The following is a 19,652-nucleotide window of genomic DNA, read 5'->3' on the forward strand; positions in this document are numbered from 1 at the left end:
TTAAGTAATCAAAGTAAACATTATTACAATTATATTAGAAACAGAGTGTGGCTCACAAAAACTTTAAGAAGAATTCACTGGAGAAATCTGAGGGCAACCTTGTGTGACAGTGGAGTGACACAGCAGAGCTTCTCCCTGTAGCGTTCAGGCAGGAAGAAGAGCAGGTTCCCCAGGACAGGGTACACAGTCCCTGGGGTCAGGTCTTTCTCCTTCATAGGACCGGTCAACAGGCTGACTATCAGTCCCACTATCACCACAGTGGTAGAGTTATGAGCACTGTACCACAAATAGGACAGATTGTACAGGGCCTGCACACCTGTAGGCCTGGAGAGAGGAAAACACAGATACTTGGTCAGATTCATATCATCATTCTTATGCAGTCATCCTTAAAACATGTACAATATTTGGTGGGATAGAATGGGATACAACTCAAGCGCTTCATGTTTGATAGCATTTGAACCATTACAGCACTATCATTTTAACGAGAAGGAAAAAAATTAATGTACTTTGGTTTAGCGGTGATTGAAGTAATCAGGGTTGTCATGACAGCGGTAGTCATGTTGCCGTGGAGGGGCATAGTGGTGGCGTTGATGATGGGGAGCAGAGGGGTGGGCACGGCCATACGAGACACAAAATTACCAATGCCAATCCAGAACGCCATAGCCAGGCCTGCCACCAACCCTACAATCGCACCCTGTGGACAGAGAGAGATGGGAACAGCTCGATCAAATCAGACAATTCACCACAGATATGATGAAAAAGTTTATATATTTTATTGTGCAGTCAAAAAAAATAAAAAAAAATAAAAAATCAACCAAATGGTGTCCTCTAATTGAATATCCCTCAATGCTAGCCAACTTGACCCCCGTGTTAACAAGGCAGCATTTTGACTTACAGTGGAGTTAGCCCAGGGGAAGAACATTCCCAGACAGAAGAGACCGAGGAGAGGACCACCCACCATCCCAAAGATACTGAATGCTGCCTGGAGGAGAGTGAGGGAGTGAATGAAAAATAAGTTTATAATTCTTGAATAACTCCTATGAAGCCACTGAATGATAGTAGAAGGTGTAAGGGGGGTATGAGTGCAACGTTGCTAAATGTGTAATTCAGTACTCATTAACTAAAGCAAAAGTCAGCAGGGGAAATGTGTGAGTCCATCACCTCACCTGCAGCACTGAGCCCATGAGAGATGCGACGTAGGCCATGGTCAGACATACCAGACCGTAGGCCAACGCTGGGAAAACAGAAGGGAAGAGAAACACAGGTCAGGACCATAGCAGTACAGTACTCATTCAATGTGCTCCACAAGTTACAAAAAATAAACACACTCCACAGTATTTGGACGGTGAAGTCAAAATTGGTTTGTGGGCTCTACACTCCAGCAACGTTACTTAACGAAAAGCTCTATAAAATCATCATTACTTTCATCAATCATGAAGACTGCTGCCACTGTTTAGAAACACTGCCACTGAGTGGCCACTCAGGGAACAGCAGCTCACCCAGGCCCTTTGAGAGCAGCGTGGCTTTGGCCTCTGTCATGGCCGGGCAGTAAGGCTTGATCAGGTCCTCCATGGTTACCGTCGCGAGGGAGTTAAACGCTGATGAGATGGTACTGCAACGCAAGAGGGAGGGAAGCTGAGAGTAATGTCCTGGGGCTAAATTGCATGGTGTAGTGCATTCATAACGGTATCATAATACAACCTCAAGTGGTGTACCACAACACTATGACATTAATGTAGCATAGAAACAGGTCTCACTAGTACAGACCGAACTTGAGAGCCAGAGGCAGTTAAGTAAAGTACCTGAGAGCTCCGCTGAACAGGCAGGCTACAAACAGCCCTGGGAGGCCTGGCAGGTCCCTGAACACATCCATCACAAAGTACAGCACCATCTGCAGACAGGAAGAAACTTCCACTTAGACAGCGCCAAAATGAAGCCTCACAAATTACAGTTATGGGAGAGCTTAACCAAACAATGGCCTCAACTCAAACATCAAGCCTTTGATTGGCAATGATCTGAAGGGAGACATTAACATAGCCAGTTACATCAGGATGCCAGTGCAGTGAGGTATGGCTTGGCGGTATACCCTATTTTACGATATACCGGTATTGATGCACGGACTGGTTTGGGTTTTTACTTTACCTTCTATAACGGTATTTGAAAGTTTGGTTTGTGAAATGTAATACGCCATGTGTAACGTCCATTTGTATAGTTTACGTCGCTCCTTGAGTCATCGCTCCAAGTCTCCCCATGTCGCTTTCCACAGACCTAGCCCCGCAAGGAACTAATTTGTTGTTCCTCAAGAGACACTTGCATTCAGTCTGTATGGTCAATGCAGCACATGCAACAAGGTTCATGACAACAATGCTGTTTGCACTTAGCTTCTTATTATAAATCCATTAGCTTTCTATAATTACACTATTATTTTGTGTTTCTTGCATCTGCAAATAGCTAGTTTGTCTTTTTATAGCAAGCTATTACTAAATCTTGTTAGGCGCTAATTGTTAGCTGCTAATTGCTAACTAGCTAATAAACGTACTGAGTCAGAGCAAACGTAATTAGCGATACAGCCTGGTTTAGACTTAAATCAGCACCTTGTTTGTGCAACAGTATCTTCTAAATCAAAGAGGAATACGCAAAGCAATAATATGTTAGCTACATGAAGTAGCTAAGAGAAGACATTTTAATGTGGCCAAAGATTATAGGGTCCCCCAGGAAACACTTATCAACACTTTTGGTTCCTACCCTGTCACACCAACTCTTCCCTGGCATTTTCATTCGTTGTCAAATTAGACTGTATTCAAAGAGCCCCCTATTATATTTTAACTATACAATTAGAATAATCATTATATTTCCAGGATTCCAACAGTTCACCCAAGTGTTTTGCTCTAAATCACAAGTGAAATTGCAACAGTTGGTTAAAAATAAAGACTAGATTGTTTGCCCATATCGTGTAGCCCTATGTGGCTGTGTGGAAATTATCTCAAATGAGTGCAGGAAATGCCTAAATATATGAGAGCCCACTTAGTGTGTTGTTACGGAGTTAGCAAAGCCTCAGGCTGTTATGGAGGTAGCTATTCCTAAGGTTGTTATGGAGGGAGCTAGTCCTAAGGCTAGTCCTAAGGTTGTTATGGAGGGAGCTAGTCCTAAGGTTGTTATGGAGGTAGCTAGTCCTAAGGTTGTTATGGAGGGAGCTAGTCCTAAGGTTGTTATGGAGGGAGCTAGTCCTAAGGTTGTTATGGAGGGAGCTAGTCCTAAGGTTGTTATGGAGGGAGCTAGTCCTAAGGTTGTTATTGAGGTAGCTAGTCCTAAGGTTGTTATTGAGGTAGCTAGTCCTAAGGTTGTTATTGAGGTAGCTATTCCTAAGGTTGTTATAGAGGTAGCTATTCCTAAGGTTCTTATAGAGGTAGCTATTGCTAAGGTTGTTATGGAGGTAGCTAGTCCTAAGGCTGTTATAGAGGTAGCTAGTCCTAAGGTTGTTATAGAGGTAGCTAGTCCTAAGGTTGTTATGTAGGTAGCAAGTCCTAAGGTTGTTATAGAGGTAGCTAGCTCGTCCTAAGGTTGTTATGGAGGTAGCTAGTCCTAAGGTTGTTATAGAGGTAGCTAGTCCTAAGGTTGTTATAGAGGTCGCTATTCCTAAGGTTGTTATGGAGGTAGCTAGTCCTAAGGTTGTTATGGAGGTAGCTAGTCCTAAGGTTGTTATAGAGGTAGCTAGTCCTAAGGTTGTTATGGAGGTAGCTAGTCCTAAGGTTGTTATGGAGGTAGCTAGTCCTAAGGTTGTTATGGAGGTAGCTAGTCCTAAGGTTGTTATAGAGGTAGCTAGTCCTAAGGTTGTTATAGAGGTAGCTAGTCCTAAGGTTGTTATGGAGGTAGCTATTCCTAAGGTTGTTATAGAGGTAGCTATTCCTAAGGTTGTTATGGAGGTAGCTAGTCCTAAGGTTGTTATAGAGGTAGCTAGTCCTAAGGTTGTTATAGAGGTAGCTAGTCCTAAGGTTGTTATAGAGGTAGCTAGTCCTAAGGTTGTTATAGAGGTAGCTAGTCCTAAGGTTGTTATAGAGGTAGCTAGTCCTAAGGTTGTTATAGAGGTAGCTAGTCCTAAGGTTGTTATGGAGGTAGCTAGTCCTAAGGTTGTTATAGAGGTAGCTAGTCCTAAGGTTGTTATGGAGGGAGCTAGTCCTAAGGTTGTTATGGAGGTAGCTATTCCTAAGGTTGTTATGGAGGGAGCTATTCCTAAGGTTGTTATGGAGGTAGCTAGTCCTAAGGTTGTTATAGAGGTAGCTAGTCCTAAGGTTGTTATGGAGGTAGCTAGTCCTAAGGTTGTTATGGAGGTAGCTAGTCCTAAGGTTGTTATAGAGGTAGCTAGTCCTAAGGTTGTTATAGAGGTAGCTAGTCCTAAGGTTGTTATGGAGGTAGCTAGTCCTAAGGTTGTTATGGAGGTAGCTAGTCCTAAGGTTGTTATAGAGGTAGCTAGTCCTAAGGTTGTTATAGAGGTAGCTAGTCCTAAGGTTGTTATGGAGGTAGCTAGTCCTAAGGTTGTTATAGAGGTAGCTAGTCCTAAGGTTGTTATGGAGGTAGCTATTCCTAAGGTTGTTATGGAGGTAGCTATTCATAAGGTTGTTATGGAGGGAGCTAGTCCTAAGGTTGTTATAGAGGTAGCTATTCCTAAGGCTGTTATAGAAGTAGCTATTCTTAAGGTTGTTTTGTAGGTAGCTAGTCCTAAGGTTGTTGTGGAGGTAGCTATTCCTAAGGTTGTTTTGTAGGTAGCTATTCCTAAGGTTGTTTTGTAGGTAGCTAGTCCTAAGGTTGTTGTGGAGGTAGCTAGTCCTAAGGTTGTTATGGGGGTAGCTATTCCTAAGGTTGTTGTGAAGGTAGTAAATCCTAAAGTGGTTGTGGAGGAAGTAGTCCTACTTGCCTGGTCATTGGTTTTGACGTAGCCCTTATCAAGCGGGCTTTCCTCACCATAGCGAGCATACATCACCAGGCCCATCAGACAACCTAGACACAACACCACCTGCTGGCAGGGAAACACCACGTAGCATGACCTGGAGACACACACCACAACATATATTAACATTACGCACCTAAGCAATTGTTAATTCTTAACATGATCTTTAATGTGAATCCAGTTCAACCAGGTGTTAGTGTTGATGCTTACATGACGGCCTCCCTCTCAGTGCGGGAGCTGAGGTACCTCTGAACCTGGGCCTGGTTGACCCCGTACAGAGCCAGCATGAGAAATACCCCGCCCACCCCCAGCGTCCAGAAAGTGTGCCTCTCCGTCGGGTCAGGGTTCAGACTGCACAGAGCGCAGGTCAAAGGGGAGGGTTACAACACTTTTCCTACACACAGAGCAATTGACCAGTTCCAATATTGTTCGTAACTGGTCCAGGGACCGTTACGTCTCTTTCGGTGAACTGGAGAAGACTCACTCTAAGCTAGCGATGCGGCTGCCGTTCATGGCCTTCCGCCAAACTTCTCCCATGCCCCCTGCCTGGTGGGCCCCCACTATGATGACCGCCAGCTGGCCAGCAAACATCACAATGGTCTGGAACACATCTGTCCAGATGACTGCCTTTAGCCCTCCCTGACAGACAAAAGATACATACTGTAAATCCAGACATATATATCATAATTGCCTTCAGAGTTGAAGGGAGATGGATGACTGAATTGAAAACTCACTGATGAAAAGAGAAACTCACCAATGTTGTGTACAGGGTGCACACCAGTCCCATGGCCAGCACTGCCCCCCAGAGGTCAAATCCAGTCACTGCAGGTGGACAGTATCAACAGCACACATCACCAACAGACGTCACAATTACAGCACACCGGTCATTGACCATCTATAAAGCCAGAAAGGGTACTAAAGCCCTCACTGAATGTAATCAGTACAACTATTATTCTACCACTTGATAAAGTATGACGTAGTAAATACATGTGACAGATCCCTTTACCTGCATTGAGTGCGAGTGCTGGGGCATAGAGGACCACCCCCATATAGATCACCTGCGGTGACAAAACATTTTCAACATTCAGAGGGAAGCAAACAGAGGTAACATAGGGGGTTGATTAAAATACAGACACATTACACGAGCATATACACAAGACGTAACTACACCAGTGTAAAGGACACACACTTACCATCTGAAAGATAAAGGTCACGGTCCCCATAATGCGCACCGTCTTATTGAAGCGCAGCTCCAAATACTATAGAGGAAGAAAAGACAGAAAAGGTTAGAGAGAGAGAAGGAAAGGGATGTTAAAGCCCATCACAGATCATAAAGCAAGAGTCATCTGTGAATGTGTCTATTCTGAGGACAATACAAGTAAAGACTTGGTGCACATTCCTGTTGTTAGCGACACTCACCTGCTGCACAATGATGCTCAATGGAGAGGCGGACTCTGGTTTACACTTAGCTATCGTTTCAAAATGAACAGACATGCTGAGAACATTTGTTTTCTTTGTTGCATTCAACTAGACTTCCTTACCAGGGTTCTAGCAAGACAGACGCACAGAGATACTCAGGTACACAAACTCCTCCTCATAATCAACAGACACGGTTCTCTCTCTTGGTAAGGTAATGGCTTAGAGCTCACCTCATAAGCGCTGGTGAGGCGGAGCCTGTAGAAGACCGGTATGAAGATGTGGGCAGGGATAAGCAGACCGAGGAAGTAGGAGACTCCCAGGAACCAGTACTGCGTTCCATAGGTGTAGATCTCCGAGGGCGCTCCCAGGATGGCCACGGCTGACTGGAAGGTGGCGAGCAGTGACAGCGACACGGGCAGGCAGCTCATAGAACGGTCGGCCAATAGAAACTCCTGCGTGGTGCGCTGGCGCCCGCCGGACAGGGCGTAGAACAGGCCGATGCACGTGGACGCCACCAGCAGTAGGGCGAAGATCACATAGTCCGGCGTGGTGAAGTGCATCTGTACTACGTCCCCCATGATGTCAGTGGGTGAGAGGCTCGGAATGGAGATGGGGTTGGGGGGAATGGTAGCCGTAGGTGGCGCAGCCCGGGTGGATCAGGACGGTGTCTGATTAGACACCGAAGGGGATGAATAAAATGCTGTCGTGAGAGAAAGAGGGGAGAGACTAGTTAGTTTCTCTTCAAGCATGAGGAGCTAGATACATGCAATGAACACAGTAGGTGCTTAGATGGAAACATTTTACACCACTAGATTGCTTAAAATATCATTCACACCTAATCATTTTCTATTTGGTTATTCTACCATTTCAGAGCATTAGGAGGTCTCAGTAAGCGCAATGCTAGTTAATTAAACATTGAAACCACAACATAACTCCACAGTAGGCATGTCTGCCGGTCCCGATAATATTGCTAATCAAATTGGCATTAGTTCAAGGCTCCCACACACTCCTGGACGGTGGTCTATTGACACATTCCACAGTGAGCCAGGGCAGACTGACCTAACCTCACGCCTAAACATCACAACAGCCAGATAGTTAGCGGGTTAATCAGATGACGCTAAATTCACCTCACAACACGGCTGGCAGTGAATTTACCAGGAGTGTCCGAGGTCTTCACAGCGTGTCTCACACCCTCAGCGAGCAGACAGTCACTAAAGTGGGGCATGCCTACAGTATGCAGTTTACGTCACCTCACTGATGCAAGGACACCGTCCTATTGTGACACCGGTGACCCTTGAAATCAGCAAGGCTGGGGGAACATTGATTGCAAAAGAAGTAAGAGGCCTTGAAGAGAGAATGAGAGAGACAGAGACAGAAAGACAGAGAGAGAATCAATAAGTGGTCTTACCGTGCCAGTGGTTGGGCTGGCTGGTGAATGGTGGTCTGGGGAACCTAGGACTTAAATAGTCAAGCAGTGGGAGTGTCTTCCTCATAGGCACCCATCTTAAACCACCGTGGAAGGCAAAGGGAAGACCTGCAAAAATAATACAAAACATTTTTAATAACATTTATCAAATAAATAATTTAAATCTAATACAACCAGGTTCTTGTTTTAAAAGTATAAGTGCACATCATAAAAACAAAACATCATCCTACACTTCATTTGTAAGGCAACTAAGCAAACTATAATTTACAGTCTCCAATTACTGGCAATATTTGTACTATCAAGTGTCAAAACACATCTGGACTCCCCACTGCACTCATCACTTTCACTCCTCTCCCATTTAAAAAACATGTAATACTATCCATCTCTCTTTTGTTTTGACAACACACCAACTCCAGCTGATCTGAACTGTCATGCCTTGGTAACTGGCAGCTTCCTGCAGAGCAGCTTTGTGAGACACAGCTCTCCATTTCGATTAGTCCTCAAAGCAAGCAGTCATGTGTTTATGCGAATGTGTGAGTGTCAGAGAGTGAGCTAGTGCATGTGAGGGGTCATGGAGGTGCCATGGCATGCAAACTTTGGACCTTACACTGTGCAATTATATAAACAAATACCTTCATTCCAGGGGTGCAGAGGTTTAAAGCTCTAGCTGTGTGCTAGCAATGAACTACCCGACTTCAACTCATTCACTCCAGGTTACATTTCAAAGTAGGACGATACAGTATGACTGACAAATAAATCCTCTCACGTTTCCAACACTACGATCAGTGCATGCCGTTCCAAGGTTTCAGGGTTAGATACACACAGGCCTACTGCATATTTATGGGTTGGTTATTTGACACATGTGTATGAGTAGCCAAGTGTTTTGCAACAACTTCACTGTCAATGATACAATGACAGGTGAGGAGTAAACTGTAACCTGTATCCAAAAAAAACAGCCATTTGTTGCTGCTTTCTTCAGCTTTGGTTTCAGCTATGACCAATATAAAAATCTAACAAACATACCAAAGTTAATCTATATGACCATACAATAGATTACACAATTCAATTGAACAAACCATACAACTACACACAGAGTACTTTTAACAATTTACACTGAACATTTTATAAAAACACATTTAGTGGAAAAACTGTACCGTAATTGCTGGACTATAAGCCCCTACTTTATTCCCACGCTTTGAACCTCGCGGTTTATACAGTGACGCGGCTAATTTATGGATTTTTCCCGCTTTCACAAGATTCATGCCGCCAAAAAACTGAGCACCGTCACATAATGTGACGCAAAATCGAGCGCGCTCAAACTTCCCATCATTCTGATTACGGTAGTATTTTTGTCACCCTCATCATGGCAAAGACACGGAGAAATGCATATGATGCAGCTTTCAAGTTGAAGGCGATCGATCTGGCTGTTGGAAAAGGAAAGAGAGCTGCTGCACAGGAGCTTGGCCTTAATGAGTCGATGATAAGACGTTGGAAACAGCAACGTGAGGAACTGACTCAGTGCAAAAAGACAACAAAGGCTTTCAGAGGGAAGAAAAGCAGATGGCCCAAAGTATTCGCAGCCACTCGACATCAGTGTAAATCGTGCATTTAAGGTGGCGCTCCTTGTTCAGTGGGAGTCTTGGATGACAAGTGGGGAGAAATCCTTCACTAAAACGGGCTGCATGCGAAGAGCAACTTATGGTCAAGTCTGCCAGTGGGTCCTGACAGCGTGGAGCATTGTCCACTATCACTATCATATCCACTATCACCAACGGGTTTTGAAAGGCTGGACTGCTGCGTGTTGAAGGGGCAGCATGAGCTCAGCATGAGCTCAGCGGGGTATTTGCCTCCGGATGAAAGTGACGAGAGCGACAATGAAAACGATCCAACATCGGATGAAGCAATTCTGAGGCTATTCAACTCCGACACCGAAGGAGATGACTTCAGTGGTTTCAGTGCACAGGAGGAGGAAGATAGTGACCAAGTTAATTAGTTTCAATGTACCGGTAGGCACCTGCGGCTTATAGACATGTGCTACGTATTTATGTACAAAATACATATATTCAGGTGCGCTTAATAGTCCAGCAATTACAGTAGATGCAAAGTTTGGTAACAGAATTTCAGTAAAATCTGTTTTTTCATGTTTTCCAAATATCTACTCCAAATTCAAAGATGAAAGAATGGGCTGTTAGCAATGACATGACACCTTCACATTGAAAAAAATCTGTTGGTTATTGAACTCCAGTATATGAAGTGGATTTAGACCTGGTGACAAGGGATTACATCATGGGTCCCGGATCTGTACTATACAGAAACAAATCATTCTGGATATGAATATCATTCTCTTCATAGCGTTAGAGCCTGAATAGGTACAAAAAAAAAGGTACAATTATGCAATATCCTCCTTTGCATTGTTGGGCTCTGAGAATATGAAATATACTTATGTTGCTGAGGGAGACAGGGTAATGTATAACGTTTACATTATATCAGGCATCCTATTGAAATATTTAGTGCAGGGAAGCGATCACGTGTCTGGCATTGATAAGGGGAGAGAGCCATTGATTAGTGATGGGGAAGGGGGGCAGAGATCAGGTTACGTTAAGGGAGAAATAAAAGTTTATGGTCGGTATCATTTAGTGTCCTGCCTAGCAGTAAAGACAATGTTTGTACAGATGTGTAGGAGGAGACTCAGCCTAGGAAGAAGGGTTAAATATCAGTAATTGTGTGAAAATGTTTGTCTAATGCAGATGTATTGATCCTCTCAGAAGAATAAACTTGGTTGAGTTTTTTACTCTGAGAATTTGGACCGAACAGCATATTGGGTCACATTTGGGAATTATTTACACTGGCTATTATTTTAATAAGCTCCGCCCCCAAACAAAACCATGTTTGGTTGGTCCGGGCCAAATCTGAAACAATAACAGACGACATCTATGTTTTGCGAGTTTGGACATCAAAGTACAGTATAGTAGAGCTCAGTATAGCACATACTGTACTCCACTCATGTGCTCTACCGTACTAAACTCTCCTACACTGTTTTACAGCACAGGACTTTACTGAACTGTTATTTTACTGTACTCTACTGGACCAAATCTGAACCAATCATCCACTTTTATGTTCGGGAAAAATCAAAGCCGGTCAGGACAGGCCCAAAAATCTGTCTGTGAAAGCTGAAATTAAAACAAGTCTGGACTATACCAAAAAACAACATCTGTGGATGTTGAAATCTCACAGCAAGGGCAGACCGACCATATTTCAACGTCCATGGACGTCTGGTGTGTGTCGGTTCGTGCTCAGTGGGTAAGGATGCTGGTCACAGATGTTTAGAGGCCTTTTGTGCCCAAAAGCCTGTTTTAGCATGGGCAGCGCCATTGCGGTCTTTCACCATTTTGAAGTAATCAACTGGATGAGACTGGGTTAAGGACGGGTCACATAATTCCATCCAGGTCATCAGGCGAGATCAGAGATTCCATAACTGTAGGTGGGGCAGGCAGTAAATAGACAATCTTGGCTTAATAATACCTGTTCAAAATCTCCAGGTGGCAGTAAGCACAAAATTGACTACTTCAAAATGGAGACGGCCTCGCCTGTGCACTTACAGACACAATAATGGGACAGATACAACGTTGCGATCTCTATGGTCACGGTAAATGGAAAGAGGGGACGCATGGGTACGTGTCAGCAAGAGCCGAGAGAGGTGACAACTGGAGTGAATGAGAGGAGGCAAAGAGCGAGAGGTTGTCCAGGCTGTTTTCGCACTTGCTTGGACCACCAGACGACAGAATGAGAAAGAAAACAGCTGAGATTAACATTATGCAGCATACCAGTGGGAGAACTGTAGCGTGACCCAACGGTGGTTTGTGACTACTATTGAATTCCCATTGTAGCCAATTCAATTTCAGTAATTTGAGTTAATCACTTAGTAATTCAGAAACCAAATAGATATCAGTAAAAAAACTAACTAATTGGTAGGTCTACCTTCACTTGTTACTTCTGTAAACTTTCATTATCCTCCTTCCTCATGAGGAAGAGAAATGTGAAATTATCTTTTGGGGTTTTAGTAATGAGATGGATGGATCAGAAAACCATTTGCCTCATAATAATATAAAAATAATATATGCCATTTAGCAGACGCTTTTATCCAAAGCGACTTACAGTCATGTGTGCATACATTCTACGTATGGGTGGTCCCGGGAATCGAACCCACTACCCTGGCGTCACAAGCGCCATGCTCTACCAACTGAGCTACAGAAGGACCACCTTCGCATAGATTTGATCAGGATGTTGATTGTGGCCTGTGGAATCTTGTCCCACTCCTCTTCAATTGCTGTACAAAGTTCCAGGATATATTGGCGGGAACTGGAACACACTGTCGTACACGTCGATCCAGAGCATCCCAAAAATGCTCAAATGGGTGACATGTCTGATTATGCAGACCAAGGACTAACGGGGACATTTTCAGCTTCCAGGAATTGTGTACAGAATCTTGCTGAAACATGAGTTGATGGCGGCAGATGAACGGCACAACAATGGGCCTCAGGATCTCTGTGCATTCAAAATGCTATCGATAAAATACAATTATGTTCGTTGTCTACAGCTTATGCCTGCCCATACAATAACCCCACCGCCACCATGGGGCACGCTGTTCACAAAGTTATGTTAGCAAACCCTTCGCCCACTCGATGCAATACCCGTGGTCTGCGGTTGTGAGGCCGGTTAGACATACTGCCAAATTCTCTAAAACAATACTGGAGGCGGCTTATGGTGGAGAAATTAACATTACATTCTCTGGCAACTGCTCTGGTGTACATTCCTGCAGTCAGCATGCCAATTGCACGCTCCCTCAAAACATGAGATATCTGTGGCATTGTGTGACAAAACTGCACATTTCAGTATGGCCTTCTATTGTCCCCAGCACAAGCTGCACCTGTGTAATGATCATGCTGTTTAAGCAGCTTCATGATATGCCACACCTGTCAGGTGGATGATTACTTTGGAAAAATGCTCCCTAACGGGTATGTAAAAACAAACAATGGGACAAACATTGTGTTTTGATGCATTTCTAATACCGTAAGACTTTCTGGTAGATGTTTTCTAAGACAGCTTACCTCATTTTTAGGATGGAAAATGGTTGAAAACATGTACATACTTTCTTAAAAATATAGACTCTTAGGAGCATGTCAAATGAAAGCTATGAACATCACATGTTGGTCCTTTTACATGGAAATGCCCAAAGGCTACCAGCTGGAGAACAATAGCTGTGACCGGCTCTGAGGGCATCCATTCCTCTGATAGATGTGGAGCGACAGATAGACTGGGGGGAGGGGCTTTAACTGGCTCATCTCCAGAGCATTATAAAACACAGCACAGAGTCACAACCCAAGTCTATTACATTTTTTGCAGTGTTACTTAAACCATGTGACTTCATTTCATAGCAGTCATCGTGACTGACTTTAAAGTATAGGCCTAGGCTAGGCCAATTATAATTATGGCAGCTAATTTGATTTCCTCATGCCTGACAATACTGAGCTGTTCTTAATGATGGGCTCAAATTATAGGTAATGAAAATAAGTACCCTCTCAGGGGATGGTCAGTGTAAAGATCGTGGATCAAGAGGTTCAGATATGTTCTGTTCCTGTGAAAAACCAGGCTGGCGAAAGAGAGAGATACTGTATTATTGTGAAAGGGACAGGAACATGAAGAAAAAACAGATTTGCAATACAGAGATACTGTGTCATACTGAACAGGAAAGGTTATTAGCATTTCCACAAGAGTTGTGGGGGACGTTTTATCATCTGCTAAAGGATAAACAAGGTTATGAATGTTGTCTTTACAGTGTCTAAAGCCAATTTAAACAGCCTTGTGTTTCTTCCTGATAGTCTTTAAAGTCTGCATTTAAACATTAGCATTTCCCTTTCTGTAAGGTTAAAGAGTACAAAAATGTCTACCATAGCTTGACAATTTCAGACAAGCTAAATGCTTAGAGCCCACTGAACTGTGGTATAATAGTTAACTTGCGAACATATACCATACCTGTCCATTTCAACAAGTAGGCTACAACATGGGAAAAAACTGAGTCAGAGTCTATAAAGGAGAGAAATATTTGAGTGAGTCAGGTTTACCAGGACTAATCTCTCAAAAACAATGGTTTATTGAATGAATGAATTACCTCTGCCAGTTATAGGGCCTGTGCTGATCAAAACGGTAGAAGCCTGCCATGACTGTCTGATTCTCCTGAGCCTGTGTGATCAAACCCAAATGTGTCTGACCCATTATCACATCTTACAAGTCATCACCTGAGGTACAGACTACTAGCGAGAGCAGCCTATGCCACAGCGTCACCTCTACAGTAAAATCAAAAACACACGCATTGAGCACCAGCAGTTAGGAAAATAAGGTCATCTGAGACGAGTCCAGAATCAACAAAAAGGCTAGGTACAGTAATTGGTGAACAGTTCTAGGGCCTATTGAAATCAACCTACTCACTTGCAGCTGCTGAAACAGCAGTGTGGTCTTAAATGGGGCTTCACGGGCACTGTGACAAATCAAATCAACCTTTATTGGTCACTGTTACATTCCCCAATATGAAAATATTTTCGCTCAACAGGCGGTGTCCACTGAAAGTTGACAAACAACAACAATCTGGGTCCTAAAAGACATCCACTATAAATTCCCACTAAATTTGCCTCAGAAAAGGAAAAGGAAAACGAAACTAAAAACACACACACCAACTTATGTGGAACAAACCCAAAAGAGTGGGGAAGACAAATTAAAAGGCTTGTTTTTAAATCAAACAAAGAGAAAGAGCTAAATCGCAGTCAAGCACATCCAACATCTCATGCCAAAACAGGTGAAACTAATGAGGTGACAGGTGCAACACATCCTGACCAACGAGGATGATTCCAGGGCAAGCCAAGACAACAACATAGCCCATATTTTTGTTGGACAAGTTTGCTCACAACCAACAACACCCATTTCACATCATGATCAACTGAAATGAGTCACCTTCTCCAATATAAACATGGTGTTAACTGTCAGTCTCGCATACAAGACAGACTGTGTGTATATAAACCCATCAAAAAGAAGAAACATCTCACTGTCAACTGCGTTTATTTTCAGCAAACTTAACATGTGTAAATACTTGTGTGAACATAAGATTCAACATCTGGGACAAACTGAACAAGTTCGGGGGGTAACAGTCAATATCTGGTGTGGCCACCAGCTGCATTAAATAGTGAAGTGCATCTCCTCATGGACTGCACGAGATTTTCCAGTTCTAGCTGTGAGATGTTACCCCACTCTCGCAGGGGGGGGGGGGGTCCTGGGCCTCACCCTCTGATCCAACAGGTCCCAAACGTGCTCAATGGGATTGAGATCTGGGATCTTCACTGGCCATGGCAGAACAGACACACAGAATGAGCAGGATGCCTGGTGGCATTGTAATGCTGGAGGGTCATGTCAGGATGAGCCTGCAGGAAGGGTACCACATGATGGAGGAGGATGTCTCCCTGTAACGCACAGAATTGAGATTGCCTGCAATGACAAGCGCAGCCCGATGATGCTGTGACACACCGCCCCCAGGTCATGACAGACCCTCCACCCCCAAAAATCGATCCCGCTCCAGAGTACAGGCCTCGGTGTAATGCTCATTCCTTCAACGATAAACGCGAATCCAACCATCACCCTGGTGAGACAAAACCACGACTCATCAGTGAAGAGCACTTTTTGCCAGTCCTGTCTGGTCCAGCAACGGTGGGTTTGTGCCCATAGGCGACATTGTAGCCGGTGTAGTCTGGTGAGGACCTGCCTTACAATAGGCCTACCAGCCCTCAGTCCAGCCTCTCTCAGCCTATTGTGGACAGTCTGAGCACTGATGAAGGGATTGTGCGATCCTGGTGTAACTCGGGCAGTTGTTGTTGCCGCCATCCTGTACCCGTCCTGCAGGTGTGATGTTCGGATGTACCGATCCTCTGCAGGTGTTGTTACACGTGGTCTGCCACTGCGAGGACGATCAGCTGTCCGTTCCGTCTCCCTGTTAGCGCCGTCTTAGGCGTCTCACAGTATAGACATTGCAATTTATTGATCTGGCCACATCTGCAGTCCTCATGCCTCCTTGCAGCATGCCTAAGGCATGTTCACGCAGATGAGCAGGGACCCTGGGCATCTTTCTATTGGTGTTTTTCAGAGTCAGTAGAAAGTGTCCTAAATTGTAATAACTGTGACATTAATTGCCTACCGTCTAAGCTGTTAGTGTCTTAACAACCGTTCCACAGGTGCATGTTAATTGTTTATGGTTCATTGTTTAAACCCTTTACAATGAAGATCTGTGAAGTCATTTGGATTTTTACAAATTTTCTTTGAAAGACAGGGTCCTGAAAAAGGGAAGTATCTTCTTTGCGGAGTTTATTTTTTCACACACACCACACACCTACTCATTCCAGGGTTTTTCTTAATTTTTACTATTATCTACATTGTAGAACAATTGAAGACATCAAAACTATGAAAAAACACATATGGAATCATGTAGTAACCAGAAAAAAAGTGTTTAACCAATCAAAATACATTTTATATTTGAGATTTGTCAAAGTAGCCACCCTTTGCCTCGATGACAACTTTAAACACCCTAGGCATTTTCTCAACCAGCTTCATGAGGTAATCACCTAGATTGCATTTAAAATGAACAGGTGTCCCTTGTTAGAAGTTAACTTGTGGAATTTCCTTCCTTCTTATTGCGTTTGAGCCAATCAGTTGTGTTGTGACAAGGTAGGGATGGTATACAGAAGATAGCCCTATTTGGTTAAAAAAAACAAGTCCATAGTATATTAAGAACAGCTCAAATAAGCAAAGAAACGACAGTCCATCATTATTGTAAGACATGAAAGTCAGTAAAGACGGATCATTTCAAGAAGTTTGAAAGTTTTTTCAAGTGCAGTCGCAAAAACCATCAAGCACGATGATGAAACTGGCTCTCGTGAGGATCGCCACAAGAAAGCAAGACCCAGAGTTACCTCTGCTGCAGAGGATAAGTTCATTAGAGTTACCAGCCTCAGAAATTGCAGCCCAAATAAATGCTTCAGAGTTCAAGTAACAGACACATCTCAACATCAACTGTTCACAGGAGACTTCATGAAATCAGGTCTTCATGGTCAAATTGCCACAAAGAAACCACTACTAAAGGATACCAATTAGAAGAAGAGACTTGCTTGGGCCAAGACAAATGAGCAATGGACATTAGACCGTTGGTAATCTGTCCTTTGGTCTGATGACTCCAAATGTGAGATTTTTGGTTCCAACCTTAACCCAATTGAGATGGTTTGGGATGAGTTGGACCGCAGAGTGAAAGAAAAGCGGACAAGTGCTCAGCATACGTGGGAACTCCTTCAAGACTGTTGGAAAAGCATTCTAGGTGAAGCTGGTTGAGAGAATGCCAAGAGTGTGCAATGCTGTCGGCAAGGCAAAGAGTGGCTACTTTGAAGAATCTAAAATATATTTTGATGTCAAATCAAATCCAATTTCATTTGTCACATACACATGGTTAGCAGATGTTAATGCGAGTGTAGCGAAATGCTTGTGCTTCTAGTTCCGACAATGCAGTAATAACCAACAAGTAATCTAACTAACAATTCCAAAACTACTGTCTTATACACAGTGTAAGGGGATAAAGAATATGTACATAAAGATATATGAATGAGTGATGGTACAGAGCAGCATAGGCAAGATACAGTAGATGGTATCGAGTACAGTATATACATATGAGATGAGTATGTAAACAAAGTGGCATAGTTAAAGTGGCTAGTGATACATGTATTACATAAGGATGCAGTAGATGATAGAGTACAGTATATACGTATGCATATGAGATGAATAAAGTAGGGTATGTAAACATTATATTAGGTATCATTGTTTAAAGTGGCTAGTGATATATTTTACATCATTTCCCATCAATTCCCATTTTAAAGTGGCTGGAGTTGAGTCAGTGTCAGTGTGTTGGCAGCAGCCACTCAATGTTAGTGGTGGCTGTTTAACAGTCTGATGGCCTTGAGATAGAAGCTGTTTTTTAGTCTCTCGGTCCCAGCTTTGATGCACCTGTACTGACCTCGCCTTCTGGATGATAGCGGGATGAACAGGCAGTGGCTCGGGTGGTTGTTGTCCTTGATGATCTTTATGGCCTTCCTGTAACATCGGGTGGTGTAGGTGTCCTGGAGGGCATGTAGTTTGCCCCCGGTGATGCGTTGTGCAGACCTCACTACCCTCTGGAGAGCCTTACGGTTGTGGGCGGATACAGCCCGCCAGGATGCTCTCGATTGTGCATCTGTAGAAGTTTGTGAGTGCTTTTGGTGACAAGCCGAATTTCTTCAGCCTCCTGAGGTTGAAGAGGCGCTGCTGCGCCTTCTTCACGATGCTGTCTGTGTGAGTGGACCAATTCAGTTTGTCTGTGATGTGTATGCCGAGGAACTTAAAACGTACTACCCTCTCCACTACTGTTCCATCGATGTGGATAGGGGGGTGTTCCCTCTGCTGTTTCCTGAAGTCCACAATCATCTCCTTAGTTTTGTTGACGTAGAGTGTGAGGTTATTTTCCTGACACCACACTCCGAGGGCCCTCACCTCCTCCCTGTAGGTCGTCTCGTCGTTGTTGGTAATCAAGCCTACCACTGTTGTGTCGTCCGCAAACTTGATGATTGAGTTGGAGGCGTGCGTGGCCACGCAGTCGTGGGTGAACAGGGAGTACAGGAGAGGGCTCAGAACGCACCCTTGTGGGGCCCCAGTGTTGAGGATCAGCGGGGAGGAGATGTTGTTGCCTACCCTCACCACCTGGGGGCGGCCCGTCAGGAAGTCCAGTACCCAGTTGCACAGGGCGGGGTCGAGACCCAGGGTCTCGAGCTTGATGACGAGCTTGGAGGGTACTATGGTGTTAAATGCCGAGCTGTAGTCGATGAACAGCATTCTCACATAGGTATTCCTCTTGTCCAGATGGGTTAGGGCAGTGTGCAGTGTGGTTGAGATTGCATCGTCTGTGGACCTATTGGGGCGGTAAGCAAATTGGAGTGGGTCTAGGGTGTCAGGTAGGGTGGAGGTGATATGGTCCTTGACTAGTCTCTCAAAGCACTTCATGATGACGGAAGTGAGTGCTACGGGGCGGTAGTCGTTAAGCTCAGTTACCTTAGCTTTCTTGGGAACAGGAACAATGGTGGCCCTCTTGAAGCATGTGGGAACAGCAGACTGGTATAGGGATTGATTGAATATGTCCGTAAACACACCGGCCAGCTGGTCTGCGCATGCTCTGAGGGCGCGGCTGGGGATGCCGTCTGGGCCGACAGCCCTGCGAGGGTTAACACGTTTAAATGTTTTACTCACCTCGGCTGCAGTGAAGGAGAGTGTAACACTTTATGGTTCCTACATGACTCCATGTGTTATTTCATAGTTTTGATGTCTTCACTATTATTCTACAATGTAGAAAAAAAAATCTTTAATGAATAGTTGTCCAAACTTCACTTGTACTAATATACATATACAGACACACTACCGTTCAAAAGTTGAGTCACTTACAAATGTCCTTGTTTATTAAATTAAAGCACATTTTTTTGTCCATTAAAATAACAAATTGTAGACATCGTTAATGTTGTAAATGACTATTGTAGCTGGAAACGGCTGATTCTTCATGGAATATCTGCATTGGCGTACAGAGGCCCATTATCAGCAACCATCACTCTCCTGTGTTCCAATGGTACGTTGTGTTAGCTAATCCAAGTTTATAATTTTAAAAGGCTAATTGATCATTAGAAAACTCTTTTGCAATTATGTTTAGCACAGCTGAAAACTGTTGTACTGATTAAAGCAATACAATTCTTTAGAATAGTT

General features: G+C 43.8%; 1 protein-coding gene across 4 annotated transcripts in view; it reads right to left on the reverse strand.

Annotated features, from left to right (window-relative positions):
* Nucleotides 1–19,652, reverse strand: part of slc5a6a (solute carrier family 5 member 6a) — a 36,424-nt gene that overhangs the window by 5,261 nt on the left and 11,511 nt on the right. For 3 of the 4 annotated variants that reach the window (XM_035794125.2, XM_052470955.1, XM_035794122.2), the window contains 14 exons: nucleotides 7,773–7,898; nucleotides 6,595–7,064; nucleotides 6,139–6,204; nucleotides 5,952–6,003; nucleotides 5,700–5,767; nucleotides 5,430–5,584; nucleotides 5,156–5,296; nucleotides 4,913–5,042; nucleotides 1,803–1,891; nucleotides 1,500–1,612; nucleotides 1,167–1,234; nucleotides 896–982; nucleotides 507–694; nucleotides 99–324 (listed from right to left, as the gene is read on the reverse strand). In XM_035794125.2, the coding sequence (XP_035650018.1) occupies nucleotides 99–324; nucleotides 507–694; nucleotides 896–982; nucleotides 1,167–1,234; nucleotides 1,500–1,612; nucleotides 1,803–1,891; nucleotides 4,913–5,042; nucleotides 5,156–5,296; nucleotides 5,430–5,584; nucleotides 5,700–5,767; nucleotides 5,952–6,003; nucleotides 6,139–6,204; nucleotides 6,595–6,942 (1,731 nt within the window). In that variant the 5' untranslated portion in view covers nucleotides 6,943–7,064; nucleotides 7,773–7,898. Of the gene's footprint in view, nucleotides 1–98; nucleotides 325–506; nucleotides 695–895; nucleotides 983–1,166; nucleotides 1,235–1,499; nucleotides 1,613–1,802; nucleotides 1,892–4,912; nucleotides 5,043–5,155; nucleotides 5,297–5,429; nucleotides 5,585–5,699; nucleotides 5,768–5,951; nucleotides 6,004–6,138; nucleotides 6,205–6,594; nucleotides 7,065–7,772; nucleotides 7,899–8,197; nucleotides 8,327–19,652 lie in introns of those variants that run through there. The other variant, XM_035794126.2, reaches the window with a different exon arrangement.

The sequence above is a fragment of the Oncorhynchus keta genome, chromosome 19 (assembly GCF_023373465.1).
Source record: "Oncorhynchus keta strain PuntledgeMale-10-30-2019 chromosome 19, Oket_V2, whole genome shotgun sequence".
Lineage (NCBI taxonomy): Eukaryota > Metazoa > Chordata > Actinopteri > Salmoniformes > Salmonidae > Oncorhynchus > Oncorhynchus keta.